This window comes from Camelina sativa, chromosome 2, assembly GCF_030686135.1.
Source record: "Camelina sativa cultivar CO46 ecotype springtype chromosome 2, ASM3068613v1".
NCBI lineage: Eukaryota > Viridiplantae > Streptophyta > Magnoliopsida > Brassicales > Brassicaceae > Camelina > Camelina sativa.
The window spans coordinates 3,872,892-3,889,312 of NC_141881.1; the positions used below are offsets into that span (position 1 = coordinate 3,872,892).

General features: G+C 33.3%; 3 protein-coding genes and 1 pseudogene across 10 annotated transcripts; 1 reads left to right on the plus strand and 3 right to left on the minus strand.

Moving 5' to 3' along the window:
- Positions 1-353: 353 nt before the first annotated feature.
- LOC104717076 (hyperosmolality-gated Ca2+ permeable channel 1.1-like) lies at positions 354-4,943 on the minus strand. 7 transcript variants are annotated; one of them, XM_087480072.1, is made up of 12 exons: positions 4,534-4,943; positions 3,763-4,118; positions 3,326-3,484; positions 3,088-3,223; positions 2,880-2,981; positions 2,646-2,768; positions 2,483-2,563; positions 2,049-2,389; positions 1,706-1,951; positions 1,280-1,604; positions 942-1,175; positions 354-837 (listed from the first exon to the last, which is right to left on the minus strand). In XM_087480072.1, the coding sequence occupies exons 10-12, from the start codon at positions 1,583-1,585 to the stop codon at positions 580-582; spliced, it is 798 nt and encodes a 265-aa protein (XP_087336198.1). In that variant the 5' UTR covers positions 1,586-1,604; positions 1,706-1,951; positions 2,049-2,389; positions 2,483-2,563; positions 2,646-2,768; positions 2,880-2,981; positions 3,088-3,223; positions 3,326-3,484; positions 3,763-4,118; positions 4,534-4,943; the 3' UTR covers positions 354-579. The 7 variants fall into 7 exon arrangements, with proteins under 7 accessions (XP_087336198.1, XP_087336206.1, XP_087336202.1 ...); XM_087480080.1 differs by having other exon boundaries at positions 4,574-4,897; XM_087480076.1 differs by having other exon boundaries at positions 4,478-4,698.
- Positions 4,944-7,672: 2,729 nt separating this feature from the next.
- On the plus strand, positions 7,673-9,453 carry LOC104717094 (chaperonin-like RBCX protein 1, chloroplastic). Of its 2 annotated transcripts, XM_010434618.3 has the most exons (6): positions 7,673-8,173; positions 8,299-8,393; positions 8,481-8,598; positions 8,916-8,932; positions 9,040-9,102; positions 9,199-9,453. In XM_010434618.3, exons 1-6 carry the CDS (start codon positions 8,017-8,019, stop codon positions 9,277-9,279), a joined length of 531 nt encoding a protein of 176 aa, XP_010432920.2. In that variant the 5' UTR covers positions 7,673-8,016; the 3' UTR covers positions 9,280-9,453. The 2 variants fall into 2 exon arrangements, with proteins under 2 accessions (XP_010432920.2, XP_087336332.1); XM_087480206.1 differs by lacking the exon at positions 8,916-8,932 and having other exon boundaries at positions 9,022-9,102.
- LOC104717084 (uncharacterized) lies at positions 9,273-12,719 on the minus strand. Its single transcript, XM_010434609.2, has 16 exons — positions 12,620-12,719; positions 12,414-12,502; positions 12,077-12,156; positions 11,890-11,980; positions 11,690-11,816; positions 11,427-11,598; positions 11,158-11,302; positions 10,982-11,072; positions 10,839-10,897; positions 10,676-10,753; positions 10,457-10,540; positions 10,190-10,365; positions 9,958-10,086; positions 9,809-9,881; positions 9,638-9,723; positions 9,273-9,548 (listed from the first exon to the last, which is right to left on the minus strand). Exons 2-16 carry the CDS (start codon positions 12,498-12,500, stop codon positions 9,464-9,466), a joined length of 1,563 nt encoding a protein of 520 aa, XP_010432911.1. The 5' UTR covers positions 12,501-12,502; positions 12,620-12,719; the 3' UTR covers positions 9,273-9,463.
- A 535-nt stretch (positions 12,720-13,254) lies between these two features.
- On the minus strand, positions 13,255-16,421 carry LOC147948228 (receptor-like kinase TMK2 pseudogene; annotated as a pseudogene).

Below are 16,421 nucleotides of genomic sequence, written 5' to 3' on the forward strand. Positions count from 1 at the left end.
GTGGTTTTATTAGTGGGTTCAAACCTCTATTCTTGTTAATGAGCTTAATTTTTTATCTTGCTTTAGGCAACCAAACATTATGGATTGAATTGGCCCTCAAACTGTTAAACTTGTTTTTTTTTTAAGTTAAGATTGAGTTACGATGTATGGTTGGTTTACAATTACGACTAAGTCAATCATGTAACCTCTATTGTTAGATAAGGAATATTTCTTGTTTTGTAATGTATCTCTATTGAATAAAAAAAATTATGCAGTTGATGTTTTATTATTTTGTTTATATGCTTTTTAATCACTTTTTTCGTTCTCTTATTTTTGTAATGCTATACGAAATTAGAATCATCACACACCTACAATCTTGGCATCTTGCTGAATTAACAAGAAAACGAATGGTTGAAAATACAATGAAGTAAAGACCCCAACACTTTTACTTGGACAATAGAAGAAACACATTAACAACAACGTCTAAGCAAAAGAAAAACACAAACCTCTCTCTATGTACATAATAAAGTACACACATACACGAACTATATTCATACTTTTTTGGTCGTATGCTGCTTTTTTACTGTAACCGGTTAAAAACTAGACTTCTTTACCGTTAATAACGGCCAAAGATGGAGAAGATTCACCGCTAACTCTGCTTGGTGCCGGAGTGTTCCTCCGCGATTGGCGTTTCGTTGGCACTATGATGACTTCGTCCTCCAACTTTCCGACCACGTCACTGTCATCGCCGTCGTCACCGCCTTTGAAAACCGGATGAATATAAGCGTCTTGCAAGTAGCCTTTCAAGTTCAGATTCGGCTCTCTTGCTCTTTCCAATGTATCTTTCATCATAGCTTCCTGTAAAACATCAACATTTTCCCATCTCCGGGCTTGTAACTTGCAATATATATGTTACAAAGATAATAATGGAGATGTTTATCAGATGCGTAGAAGAAACTGACCTCTAAAGGGTAACGGATAAAGGCGGGTTCATAACGGCCTTTACAGAAGCGGTGGAAACCGATAGTAATCACTGGAAGAGCAATGAGAAAAGGTGCAGCTAAAGCGGCACGTTTTGTAGCCAACAAACCCATCAGAAGCAACTGAGATATGATCAATGCCGCTATAACCCGTCCATGAACATCTGGCCAAAACGCAGCAGCGCTCTCGTACTCTTGGTTATATACATTTATAATCTAAGAATAGGAAAACGAAAAGAAGAAAATGTTCAAGTTTGGCAGATTTGTCTAAATTATCCAGTATGAACAAATTTATAGGAGAAGAAGAAACAAATACTTACCTGATGGCGGTACACGATGTAAGCAAGACCGAAGAAGACTAAGATATAAGGAAGAAGCATTGGTGTCACGGGAGCGTAGACAAGACCAAGAAGGAAGTAAAGCTGTATCTGAGGCTCTCCCGTGTTGAAACCGATGCTTCCCGGGTCCATTGCTTCTTCTCTGTCTTTCTCTGTTTTCACCAAGAATGCGTTTTTGAGATGGAATATAATGAGAGGTTTAAGCATGAGAATCTCTCCTGCAACCCCTGCCCAACCATCAATCATTATATATGTTATAAAGAAGGTTGCTTTCATCGGTATCGCCATCCCAACTGTCTTGGGGATTCTGCTCATATTGAAAAAGAAGAGTCCTTAGAAAAAATCCCATAACCCTCAAAAAGAAAGAAAGCTTAACAGAGGGAGAGAGAGGGAGAGGGAGTCACGTACTGATTTGGTGATTGATTGAGGAAAGAGTTGAGCTACTCAAACGCAGCTCCAGCGATAACATTTGCAAGAAAGACGTTTACTAAGTTAAATATGTAATATCTTGACGCTGAACGTCTTTCCAAGGATGAAATTGATGTAAAACCTTCAAATTTGGACATGGTCATCAGTATGGATGGCAGAAAGATCAAGAAAAGCTTCAGAGCGATACCGGCTAGCAAACCTTGTATCACCGCCTTAACGAACTTACTGTGAATACAAAAAGACAACCAACCGGGTCCAATGTTAGTTGAAAACGTTTCAGTACATTATTCAAATGCAATACTAGAGAAGAAGGAGAACTCACTCTTCAATAAAGACTTTCAAGAACGGTAAAACTTTCTCAATTCCCTCAACAGTAGCAAGAGATTGTACAAACGCAATAGGGACGATGAAAAAGAAGGTAAGGAAGAAGAAGGCTACATTCATGAGCAATCTTCTTACAGTCAAAGAAACATATGGGATCGCAAGGTTTGGCCAGTATACATCACGCGGCTCTGCAGCCCATTCGGTTAGCCATTTCGTTGGGTTTCGTGTCTGTGTGGTCTGAGCGCAAACAGCAGCAGCCCAACGGGTTTTGAACGAGACAAAAGATGCTGGCATGATTGACTTTTCATCATTCACCACATTCTCCCTTTCTACAGCAATCTACAAACAATGACGAGTTTGAACAAAAAGGAACATTAATGATAAGATGGCACAAAAATGGAAGTCAGGTAAGACAGACCACAAAAAGCATACCTCTTTTGATATTTTATCAACTTCAGCACTGAAATGTTCGATTGCGTCAACTTTTTGTCCACACAAGCCAAGGCACCCAAGCTGTTTTTGTTAAATAGAAGCGACTTAAGAGAATAAGAGCTAGCAGAAAAGAAACATCATCAAGTTTAACACTTTTAAGTACCTTTGTCATTGGTCTGATCTCAGAGTTGTTTCTAGAGTATTTGAGCTGATAGTAGTCAAGCCAATTCTGCAGCTTCTTCTTCTTACTTACCAAATCAGCGAGCTTGTTTGCATTGCATACAACCTATATATATATTGTTGATTCGACAAGTTATAAAAAAAAGACAATAGAGAAACTGTTTTCCACCAAGAAATGCATATGAAAAGGTCAAGTTATCCTATGAAAATTTGTTACCTGATGTGTGAGGTAGTGATCAGGATGATTAACTAGGAAAAAATGCTCCACAAGCTCACTCACAGATTCGTCTGGGTCTGGAGGTACATTCCTAACAAGAACCTATCAAAAATTTATGACATACACCATCAGCACCAGCGATTTACATACAAATCATTGACTTAGGTTTGTTCTGAGTTTAAACCAAGGGAAAAGAAACGGATCTTACAGTGAACTGGTCAGGTCGACGGGCTTCTGAGGCAACAAACTGAAGCCTCATGTTAGCAACTGTCTCATACTCCTTCATCAGCATATAACAAGTCCAGATTGTGAAGGCGTAAGCCATTACAATATGAGCCCAAAACCTGGAAAACTCAAAAAACAAAAACTGAGATTATACTTAAATACCAACAATTAAAGCTCATGAAAAGAACACACACACACACTCAAAGATTTCTGTAACAAACCTAAGTGAATGCTGTGGGATATTTGAAATTGACAGTTTGTCAATATCACTTGAAGTTACATTCTTTAAGTGCTTAGCCAACTCCAACGTATCGTTTGTCCAATTGACCGGTACAAGCACTGCCCAAGCAAGTATTGCTATTGGAGCAAAAATCTTAAGCCTGCGAAATAAGGTAACCAAAAACATAAATATTCACTACCAAATGATTCAAATCTTATGGTCAGACTTAAGAAAAGCTTTTGCTTTCTAAAGACTTTCTTAGTCATCTTAATTTCATCTTCCTAATGACAAAATTAGCCTAAAAGACATAATCTATTTATCAAATTTTGACCACAAGACTTGGTTAAGCTTTATGAGACTTAATTCAACTTATTTTCCTCTTCTTGATTCTAAGTTTAGTCTAAAAACATAATGACCCTTGTTAGATCTTTTCCTTACCCGAGCAAGTAAATCCGGAGATACACAACAGAGTCTAAACCAGCATGATCAATCAGCTCACGCTCAGGCATCTTGAGAGCTTCAGGCATCCAATGCAAGAACTTAAGGTATGATCTCACATCCAAATTCACAAACCGCCCTGCAAATCCGCCGGAACTTGCAGGGCTGCTTCTTAACCCCCTGAGGTACCATTTCGAGAAGTAAACCCTGTCGTTGAACGGCTGAAGCCTTAGAAAAGCAAAGATAACGAAGAAAATGAATGCAGTGAAGATGTTTATCCCTGCTGCTAGACCAATGTCTTCAAGTGTTGCCATGATCTGTTACTTTTGCTGCTCCAAATAGCTCACAGTTTTAACCTGAAAGAATCACACTTTGTTAATACCAAAGCATAAAAGTAGAAGCTTTAAGATTCAAATCTGATTACAAACAAGGACACATATCAAAAATCGAACCCAGGTTGGAAGAATTATACAGGAAAACAGGTTTAAGAGCTTTGAGAACAAACCCAGACAAAGGGTTTCAATTATAAAATTTGCAACTTAACATACACAAGATCTGAATTACGAAGGAGATCCAAAGGGTAAAGACATATGCTTTTTGCTCTAAAACAAGTAAAAAACGCAAAACAAAATCAGGGAAACATAAAAATCGTATCTTTTTTTGTTTTGTTTGCTTGAAACCCAACTTAAAAATCTAAGCTTTTACACAAACGTACTCCATAAAAGAGAGAATCGAATTTAGAGAATTCAAGAGAGAGAGAGAGAGAGAAACCCTAGAGATGGGGAGTGAGAAAAGGCAGTGTAAAGATTGCCTCGAGATTCATATGAGGAGGATGAACGAAGTAACACGCAAAGCCACACACGGCGTAAACACACACACAAGAAGAGACTGAGAGAGCAAAAGAGAAGATAAAAAGATTATAAAATAGTAATCTTTGAATTATTGTTTGCGTTTCTTTGAGAAATTATTGTAACACTGATTCGTAAGTGTTAATGAAGGATGTCGAAAGGGATACTGATGATGGAGATTGAACCAGACCTGCCCCAGTCTCTCTAGTTAAAGTTTTTGTCGGACCCTTTCTATATTAAAAAAAATACTGTAACCAATAAGTAGACGAGACGATTCTTTTTTTCGTTTTTATTAGATATACTGTAACCAATAAGTAGACGAGACCTGCCCCAGTCTCTCTAGTTAAAGTTTGCATTTTTTCTTTATCAGTTTTTTTATCCAAAAGTTTTTAATTTTTTCTGGACCGTTTTGATTTTTAGAAGTTACGAAAATAACAGTTGATATGGAATAAAATAAATTAAAATTATTGAAGTTTTCTTTGTCTCTTTCTTCTTATGAAAAATATCTTTAGATCTTGACACTCAAAGAGACATACCGACATATGAGTTTTTTTCCTTTAAACCTGGTCATGTAAATTAAAAAATAAAATGATTGAGAAGAAACATCTTTTTTTTTTTTTTTTTTTTTTTTGTCGTCGTTCTATAGAATCTTTACCTTTTAATTTTAAAAAGCTAATGAAATAATTCAGATCCATCTAAAGGTATAGTAGTACAGTTTATGTGGTATAGTCTTTGTTTTTCATGTCCACCACCACCAGGCCTCAATGTGGAAGAAGATAAGTTTTTCTTTTTATATGTTATTCTAATGATGAGGTCTATATAGAAAGTTAAGAATAGAAAGCTGCTTAAAGATAAAATCAGGAGTCTTCAAAATTAGTAAAATCACTCTTTTAAGTAAAAAGTAAAATTTGGATGGATGCTCAAATATAACTTGATTAACCAATAGAGGAGTTTTCATGCAAAAAAGAACTAAAATTCTACAAACCCAAAAGCTAAAAACAGAACTCTTTTTATGGAATAATCAGTTTTGATTGGTAATCTGTACCATTTTTATAATTGCTAATAAAAAAATTGCATTAAAAATATTATCAAAAGTATTACTCTCAATCATTTTCTTACCTTTTTCTAATGTTATTTTATACCGTTTAAATTAAAATTGATTTTTGTTATTCTTCTATGGATTTAAAATTATATAAAAAAGAGTAAACTGAATGTTACATTAAATTTTAAACAATATTTATTTTAAAACGTGTAAGAAATTATAAAACGATATTTTTTGTGAAACTGGATGAAATATTTTATTTACCATTTTTCCCCTTTTTGTCCGTCAAAATACTTACGCCCGTTTGTAGTTGTCAAAAATGGGTTTTATGAGAATTTATTATAGGAAAAATGATTGCCAGCCACTTGAAGTATACGCCAACATATAGCCACACATACAAACAATATAAATGTCTTGTTAACTACGTGAACTATTGTCATCACATAAGGACATTCATAAACAAACATAGGTTATGTGTGCAACACCATAAACATTCGAGGTCTGCCGGAATCCGGCGTTGACCAGAGTTGACCGATGTTGACCAGAAAAAAATATTCAAAAAAATATTTTTTTTCTAAAAATAATAATGATTTTGTTTTCATGTATTTTTGATAAATAAATAAAAAAGACAAATAATTTGTATAATTTACAAAAACAACATATAACAACAAAAAAATACAAAAAAATTATTTACCAAAATAAAATAAAAATAATATGAAAAACAACATTTGTGGTATATAAAGTAATTAATTTTGTTAAGGCTATGGGTGAACAACTCTCATTCATCCCTCTTAATTAACAAATCGGAATACAATAATATGGCATGTCATATCATATTTTAAAAAAGAGATATTTTATTAATAAAATTATGTCAGTTTGGGTTTACAAAAGAATGGTTAGGGTATACATTTTACAGTTAAACGAAATTATATGTCGGTTTGGTTTACAAAAGAGTGATCAGGGTTTAGATTTTACTATTAAATAAAATTATATGCCTGTTTGGATTTATAAAAGACTGTTTAGGGTTTAGATTTTATAATTAAAAAAATTATATGTCGGTTTGAGTTTATAATAAATGGTTAGAGTTTTAGATGTGATAATTAAAAACTCTAATATAATATTAAAATTAACAATTTTAAAATTGATTGATCAACATATTTTGTTTCTTTAATTAAGATTTGTTTCCTTAATTTAAAGGGGATGAATAAGAGAGGTTTGCCCGTAAGGGTGAACCCACGAATTGTCTGTTTCTTAATACAGAAAATATACCAAAAATAATATAATAAAACTATACCACCAAAATTTGACGTGTAGTAGATTTTTTCATAAACAATACCAAATTTATACTCTTTCTATTTAAATATTATTTTTAATTTTGTATTTTCAAAAATACATAAAAACAAAAATTATTATTATTAGGAAAAAAAATATATTTTTTGAATATTTTTTCTGGTCAACAGCGGTCAACACTGATAAATATTAGTCAACGTCGGTCAATACCAGTCAACGCTGGATTTTGGCTAACCTCGAATGTTTATGGTGTTGTAGACATAACATATGTTTGTTTATGGATGTCGGTAATAGTTTACGTAGTTAACAAGACATTTATATTGTTTGTATGTGTGGCTATGTGTTGGTGTATACTTAAAGTAGCTGGCAATCATTTTTCTTTTATATTATAACAGTAGTTGCCAAGTTGTCGAGATCCTAACGGCTATTTTGAATGAACATGGGACTTTCTGTAGTAATAACGGTAGTTAAACTCGTAAATGCAAAGTTTCATATGGCACGCGTCGAGTAAGAAACGTGATGTGAACTCACACGCACGTACCAATATGAATCCTGCGACGCGAAGATAAGATAAGCAGTTTACACGTGTTGTGCCGACAATTTAATCGTGTTAAACACGCGCATCTCATGTGATCGGTGGTTTACATCGTTTTAATTACTATTTTGACTTTGACCTAAAAGTATCGACACGTCTGTATATATAATTACTACTAAAAGATTTATGAAATTTAATTTATGTGACATGATAAATTGATATGATATTGATGATCCTGGGCCAACGTTTGTAAAAGTGGGTAAGGTGAGGTGTTCCATCATCATCCACTTGATTTGCTGAATTTAGAATAATGGAATCATAAACAGTACAGGCTTACAGCAAAAAGGATAAAGTTTATTTCCTGAAATATTTGATTACTAGATTATATGTACCAAACTTAGTTAATCTACCTCTCGTTGTCGTGGTATATGTAGTGTTTGCTTCAAAGTACGTACTAAAAGAGCATATCTATTACTAGTGGTGAGCTCGCTATATAGTGAACGGGCCTCTCCTGCAATTTTTCTTCATCAAATATTTCAATGGAGTCATCATCTTCTTCACTCCTTCTCCATCAGTCTTACCTCTCTTACCTTAATCCAAAATTTCGAAATAGACCTTCCCTTTCATATCCGTTGATGCGAAATTCGCGAAAATGCAAACAAACTCGAATTTGTTCTAACAAGATGTACGTTCCAGGTATGTAAATAATATTTGATGACATATCAATCACAAAGTGTGGTTTTTGATCCATACACAGTTTCTCTATATAGATTAATGTCTATTTTCTAAGTATGTTTTTTTTTTTGGAATAATTGAATTAGGCTTTGGAGAAGCTTCTCCGGAGGCTAAGGCAGCGAAGCATCTTCATGACTTCTTTACTTACGTTGCAGTGAGGATAGTGTCTGCTCAGCTTGAGGTCAGTATAATGATTTTTTTATTTTTAATTTATTTAATTTAGGTGTTTCGATTATAGTAATTCTCAATTTCTGTTAATCAATGACAGAGTTATAACCCTGAGGCGTATTTGGAGTTAAGAGAATTCCTAGAGACAAACTCTGTAAGTGACGGCGATAAATTTTGTGCCACTCTGATGCGTCGCTCTTCACGTCACATGAACTTAGGTACCAAAATATCACTTACAATATACTATAAAAGTTGGAATTTGAAGTCAAGGTTCACATTCATGAAGTTTACCAAAATTATAAACTCTAGTTTCTTTAAGTGCATCATACTTTTTTTTAACAAATTTTGTTTTCTTCCTAGTTATTTACTTTTCCCAAACAAGCGATGAAAATTTTCACTAAATATTCGTGCAATCCTTATATAGAAAAAGTCATTTTCTGCGTATATCTTTATTTATACCGTATACGTATATTTAATATGAGATAACTAAACTAAAAACTTTGTTTTTGGTATCATTCATGACCAATGCAACAAGCCCTTCGAATTTTAGAGGTAAGCTAAGCTTTTCTTTTCTCTTTCAAGACAATAAAAAGACTTTTACATCTTTTTTCCATCTCTACTTTTGTATTTACGGTTTGAAGCCTTTTGTTACCACGTAGGTACGGTCTGCCTATTGTAAAAACGATTTCGAGTGGGATAATCTGAAGCGCCTCGCCTTCAAGGTTCTCTCTTCTCTCTCTATCCCTCTTTCCTTATCTCTATACATATTTGAGTGTAAAGTATGTAACGGAAGCTATCTTGTGCTTGTGAAAATGTAGAACGTAGATGGATCCAACACAAGACTCATGCGTGAATACGTCTTGGAGACTAGCCATGTCGAAACAGATTCCGATACGTGAAACCTCATATCTCTTAGAATCAAATTCACATATATAGTCTCGAGAGTATACACACTTATAACCGTTTGTACATACATACATACACCATTGTGCATTTGTGCTTGTGTTAATCTCAGGCCTAATCCTAGACCCTTTGTCTTTTGAGAATGACCAAATCGAGAATCACATTGATCAGTTTTCTTACCTAGAGACGGGAATGGATACCGGGAGAGGCATGGATTTTGCCCGACCCAAAATACGATTGAGCATAGTCTTCAATATTCTCTAACCTGTCATTAATCAAAAATAAAACGGATTTAGGACCAGTAAAAATGAAAGCCTTGAAGCAGAATCACTTAGAATACAGAGTTTACTTTACCTATAGACATAGTTAACCATAATGCCTCCACTTTGATGAATACCTTTCTCTGATCGATCCGCCATCCAATTTATTCTTTCAACCATCTATGTAACATATCAAAAAACAATAAAGCTTATCAATCTTAATTACTCTGTTAACTATAAAACCTATCACATTCAATGGACTTACCGCTCCATTTTGCAAGTGGAAATTAGCAACAGAGTCTAAAGCTTTTCCTCTCTTCTTCTCTTGCAAGAGGTACCTATCAAAATCAAGACAGAGTTTATGCCTATATTATTCATATTTAACTATTGCATCTCATCCAAGACTGAACATACCTAGCACATAACCGCATAAGAATCGGTTCTAAAACTGGCAATATACGAGGTGAAGTAGCCCAATCACAGTTCTTTACTGATAGCAGTTTCAATAGAACTTCCATGCCGTTGCTACCCGTAGAAGAATCACTGCTTACAAAAGATTATTAAGTATTAAGTTGATGCCATGGACATGATTTTGTATATAATGGATAAGAACAATACATGAAGAATTTTGTAAATGAATTCTTACTCTGATAGACTCATGAGGGCTTGTTCCTCTTCTGGTAGTAATACTTTCTCGCTAAAAGTAGATGAAGGCGAATTGCTCTGTGAATCACGCTCACCTTCAGCAAATCTTGTTTGAGATGATAACTTTGAGAGGAGCCATTGCATGAATCCAGGTATGGGGCTAAGTGTTGCAAATGTCTGTAACAAAAAAAAAACATTTTGTTGAGTAAGCAGATAGAGCCTTTTCTCAGTAATAACTTTCATACAAAATAGCCAAAGTAGTACTCACAGAAACATGTGGCATGTCTTTTTTCACCAATGTAATCACTCGTTTGATCAGAAATTTTCCAAGATTTATCCCAGCTAAGCCAGGCTGCACATACACATAAGACATGAGTCAAAAAGCCTTAGCTTTAATCAACACCCTGAACTGAATTGGAAAAACGATTTCAGAATCGATAATGAAAAATGCACGATTTACAGATATGCAGGAAGAGAATGCACAAACCTGAGTTGAAGAAATCGAGTAAAATAAAGCAGATGTTGCTTGGTCTTCTGGTATGGGAGGATTGTCCCACAAAACTTCCTGCAACGACAAAAAAATATTGAGACTTATAGCTACAGAATCTAAACTACACGTCTACAAGGCATAGGATCAAGATAAGTGTAACCTGAATTGTCTGAGCAACAGTTTCCATAAGAGCAACTTCGATAAAAATAAGTGGTTCACCTGAAAGTAAAGGCACATGATGATCAAAGAATGTGGTCAACTTGCAACAAAAAAAAAAACATGTTTTCAGAGAAACCAACTAACCAGGAATAGATGGATGGAAATATCCAAAGCATCGACGGCCTATTCCCAATCTTCTTTTAAGATCCAAGAGGTTGCTAATAGGATGCACCGCCTTATAGACAATGCGTTATTAGATAAATTTTATTAACTATCTGACACAGCTAAGATTACTGTAAATGGAATCAACTAATGCATACCTCGTATGCGACAATTTTCTCAAGCAATGAAGCAGGATCATCCCAAGTAATTTGATGAAGCTCTAAAGAAGCAGGACTAAGCCACATACCAAGTTTCTCCTTTAAAAAAGAATCTAACGTTCGCAGAGATGGCATATTCTCTTTTCTATTTATTGGAAACAAACCATCAGTGTCAGATTCTAACCGGAAATATACTACCAACTGATACAAAAACTGTCTTCAACTATTTGAGTTTCCAGTCACATAACAAGAAAGATGAGAAACATTACGTGAGTATCGATAGAAGATCAGCACGGAGGATGGACAAAAATCTCAACCCTCCTGGATGTGTATTCAACCTCTCAAAGAGAACTTCATATGTTGGCCTAAGAGATTGCCTCAGATTCCGCTCAATGCGATAGAAAACAGAAGATAAAGCCTCCTTATTATCATCATCATCACCTAAAGAAAAATACTTTCTCATCAATGGAGAATCATCAAATAATACCATAATAGAAAAAAGCAATCAGAAATACAAATACAAAGAACTCACTAGCTGGATTTTCAAGTCCGAGATATTGCTTAACGAGTTCTCGTACTTGCTCCCGGTTAACATCATATTCTTTGGCTAAAACAAGCAGTAACTTCCCACGGTCTTCAAGAGAAAGGCTAAAGTATCCCTATAAGCATTTTAAACCATATTAAAAAGTTTAAACACATGGAAGACGGGAATCAAGAATGAGATGGTGTTACCTCTTGAAAATCGCTAAGAGTAATGTCTAATACACCGGTTTTACTAGCTGAGATAGCAGAGTGCATTGTTTCTCGAACTACATCATATACCCTAAACAAACATAACCAAATCAGTATAAAGATCACCAAATTCACTTCTTTCAAAGATCAGAGAGGTTCTAATCAAATATAAAAATGAGTAATTTACCTTCCTGTGGTACCAAACTTACTAGAGTTCCCAATTCCTTCATTAGAATGATTCTCTTGAGAATTAGATTGAATCTCCTTCTGAGAACAAGTCAACAACCATTAGTTTATATTCTTATCTTCTTTCAAAATCTCAAGAAGCAAAACCCTCTTTTTTCTCTTACTGAAGTTAAAGCTATGGATCATAGACAATTCCCTTACTCTTCTAGTCTTCTTATTTAATCAAAAGATGTAAACTTTTTCATTGCCCATGATTACAAATTGGGTGAATTTGGTCACAGTCGCCAATGATATAATCCAATTCGTAAATACGGAAACAAGGAAGAACAAAAGCTTACAGGAAAGTGAGAGAGGGAGAATTTGGTGGAGGGATTGTTGGATCTCATTCTAGCACGCAACAGAATCGCCAGATTTTTCTTGCTCATATCTGATTTACATCATGGGTTAAACGAAAAATTAACAATTTTTTTTTTTTCGACAAGAAAAGGGAACCCAGAAAGACAAAAGAAAAACAAGCGATTCGTAATAGGACATGGACAGGAACCTTTAAATCTGGCCGTTAAAGTATCGGAAAAAAAAATCGAGACTTTGTCTTCTCCTTTTCAACGGCTAGCGTTTAAGCCTTTAAGGTGCATACTACACTAACGGCGTCGGTTTTAACTTTACCTACCGCTTTAATACGTTAATTACGAATTAATTATTAATCAAATTGATTGATAAATGACGCATCAAAACGCTTCCAATCTCGATTTTTACTCCGCACGTGCAGTTACTATAATTTTTATTTACAAAATCTATTATTATTTGGAATCTTAAATTTGTTTATGTAGTAAATATAGTTTTAGTTTTATTTAAATATATAAAATTTTGAGAATTTGTTAGAAATACTTTTTTTGATATATCATTTTTCTAAAATATCATTTTTTTGGCCATTTTTATTTTTGGCCTCTTTTAATTTTTAATGATTATTTTATTTTTACATAAAAAATATTTTAATCAATAAAATGAAAAATAAAATTTTTCCGCCAAAAAAAAGTTCCGACATATTTTCCGCCAAAAAAATTTCCCTGTTATTTACAACATAACTTCAAAATAAGTTCCGACATAGTTATTTACAAATATTTGAGCTGTCAGAAATCAAATATATTGATGATCAGATATAAATATTTACAGATGAAATTAAAGGAGAACTTTACTTTGATACTCAGGTGCAATGTAACCAGTTGTTCCCACACACTTTGTTCTGATAGATGCTATGCCCTCTTCTGTAGCCCTGACCAAGCCAAAGTCAGAAACCTTTGCACGGATATCATCTCCCAGAAGAATGTTTGTCGGTTTCAGATCTCTGTGTATATAACTCTAACATTGAAGAGCCAAAGTATGCAGATATTCTACCCCTCTGGCTACTTCCAATGCAATAGTAAGCCGTGTAGTCCACTCAAGGGGTTTCAACCCTTCTTCCTTCCACTAGAATAGATGTCTGCTTAAACTACCTTAAGACATGTACCTGTATACCAACAATCTCTCGTTTCCTTCAACGCAATACCCATGCAGAACTGGGAGATTTCTATGGTTTACCTTGGTTAATGTGCACCTCGGCTCTAAACTCTTGATGCCCTTTTCCTCTTATCACTTGGCCCATTCTTTTCACTACAATCTCAACATCTTCGTTCTATAGTTTCCCTTTGTAGACCGATCCGAACGCACCTTTTCCAATCATGTTCTGCTCGCTAAAATTTTTGTAGCCTCCCTAAGAAGCGAAAGGGGAATCACAAAATTCTCTACTTCAATGTAATCATCACCAGATTGCTGCCTACTTGTCACTGTTTCATTTTTAAGTTGAAGAATGTTATGCTTCCTTTTTTTTTTTTGACGATCCCTTATGCTTCCTTTTCCTGAGCAGAAAGATTCCAAAAGCTACTCATCCAACAATCAATAAACCGACAAAAATGCCAAGCAGGAGTCCAACAATACCTGATTTGTTCTTGTTTCAAAGCAAAAAATAAATAAAATATAAGCAAAAAAAAGAGGTAATTACAAGCAAAACATAAGCAAAAAAAAAAGTTAATTACAAGCAAAATATTTAATTTGTTTCTAGTTTTATTGTTTGTTAGGTGTTTAATTTTCTAACTTAACTAGATTTTAACCCGCGGTACACCGCGTGTATATAAATTTATTATAATTTGTATTTTATGTTGTATTTGTTATTTAATTATTAGATGTTTTGTAAATAGAGGAATAACTAAATTTTCTGGTCATTTGTACGGCTAACTGTTTATATTAATTTTTTAACCCGCAATATATTTTCATGATTTTTTATTTGTTATATTTAGTTTGTTTTGTTTACTGTTTAAGATTTTATTTGGATTTTTAGTTATTATAACAAAAAATAAATGATCTAAATACATAATAAGCCACTATACTCACATTGTTCCTAATGGTTTAATTATTTTACACAATCTTAGTTAAAATCAACTTGATTTTATATATCAAATATTCTAATATTAATAGTGTTGAAAATAATAAAATGAGAATTTAACCCGTGTTAGCACAAATTTAATGATATTTTATTAATTCCAACATGTCCTCTTTATAACTCATCTATTATATAACCATATTATATAGTATTTTGAACTTTTTAATTTTACATATTCGTAATATTTTAAAATTTTATTAAGTTTATATATATATATATATTAATTATAATATTTAAATAAATGTGAATTGAAGTTCTTCTTACGTTAAGAATCAAAGCTCACATGTATTGGAAAACAAAATGGGAATCAAAATGTTGTTTTTTTTGTTAATTTAAAAATGATTCAGAGATAGAATATCTTCATAGTTTTTGTTTCCATATTGATTTTGTTGTAATTTTTTTAGTTGGAAAGAAATGTAAAAAATTTAGGAAACAAAATCTGAAGTAATGCTATTTTTGGAAACAATTTAGGGATTAACTTTGTAAATAAGTACAAATAAAAGGGTTGAACCCAAAATGTACTTAAAAAATGTATATATAGATTACGGTCATTAAACTATAAATCAATTTAACCAAGATGCTTAAGAAAGGTTGATTTAACCAATATGCAGCAATATGCTGCCCATCTGTTGTTTAAGGAAGGTGGATTTTGATTTTGACTTGGTCAGTGATTGATTAATCCGGTTTAAGATTAATCAATTTGGGCTAAGTTGATTTGGTTGGATACAAGGACAAACCAATTTGAAATTTTAATTAAATTAATGTTTGAATTAAATTACATGCTGAGACCAAAAACGCTTAATGAATATATCTATTACTTGAAGTTGGTGCAAATAACAGGGAGTATAACTTCTATTACTAATGCAAGATTTTTTTTTGAGATAAAGACAAATTTTCAAATTTTAGATATACTAGGATAATGCAAGCGCTACACCGCAAAATTGATTTTGTGTTATTTTAAGTATTTTGAGGATAAATTGTGTATGGTGTTTGTAATTAAAAATCATTATTAATATTGAAAATTTTCATTAGTAATATTTTGTTTTTAGGTTTTGTTATTTTTTGTTTCTGGTTATTTTTATAATAAAAGTATAGACTAAAATCAGTTTTTTTTTTCTTGTATTAGGATGCATTGGATCACCATTATTAGTGTTAGCTTTCCATCACAGCTCATAAAACCTATAAACTAGTATTATCAATCCTAAATTTCCAAAAAGCAACATGTATAGGCAGAAATTTTAATATCCCCTCCTTATAGGTAATGAGCACAAATCACTGTTAAAAAGGTAATCATTCTTGTAATATACCCTATATACAAATCAGAAAATGCAACAAAAACAAACAAACATTCATCTTAAGAAAATGAGTAAATACCTAGGGTATGTGCAATATTTTTTGTAAGATGTGTTTAAAACTAATCAAGTAAACAATATATTGGTCTTTCATTCTCTAACACTTAGCAAACTAGTGTTATTTAGTCTAGAATCATAGTCCAATACATATTCTTCTTTTGAGAGAAGCAAGAAGATAAGTAGCTCTATTAGAGAGTTTTTTTTTTTTTGTCAATCATTGGGCCACAATTGGCCGGCCTATTAGCCAAATTCCTACATTCGTAGGAGCCGGGACTCGATCCCGGGTGTGATGGTGCCTTCTACAAATGGACTTACCTCCTGCCACTGCACTAAGGTCACTTCTGCTCTATTAGAGAGTTTATACAAAACATAAGTAATTTTTTCATGAATATTTTATGAATAAATTGAAACAAGACAATATATATATATATATGAGAAGCAGCAAGTGGGCCACTAATACTCACCTCTATTGCCTTTTCACCAAATTCGGGTTCAAACCTAGTCTCTCTCAAAGACAT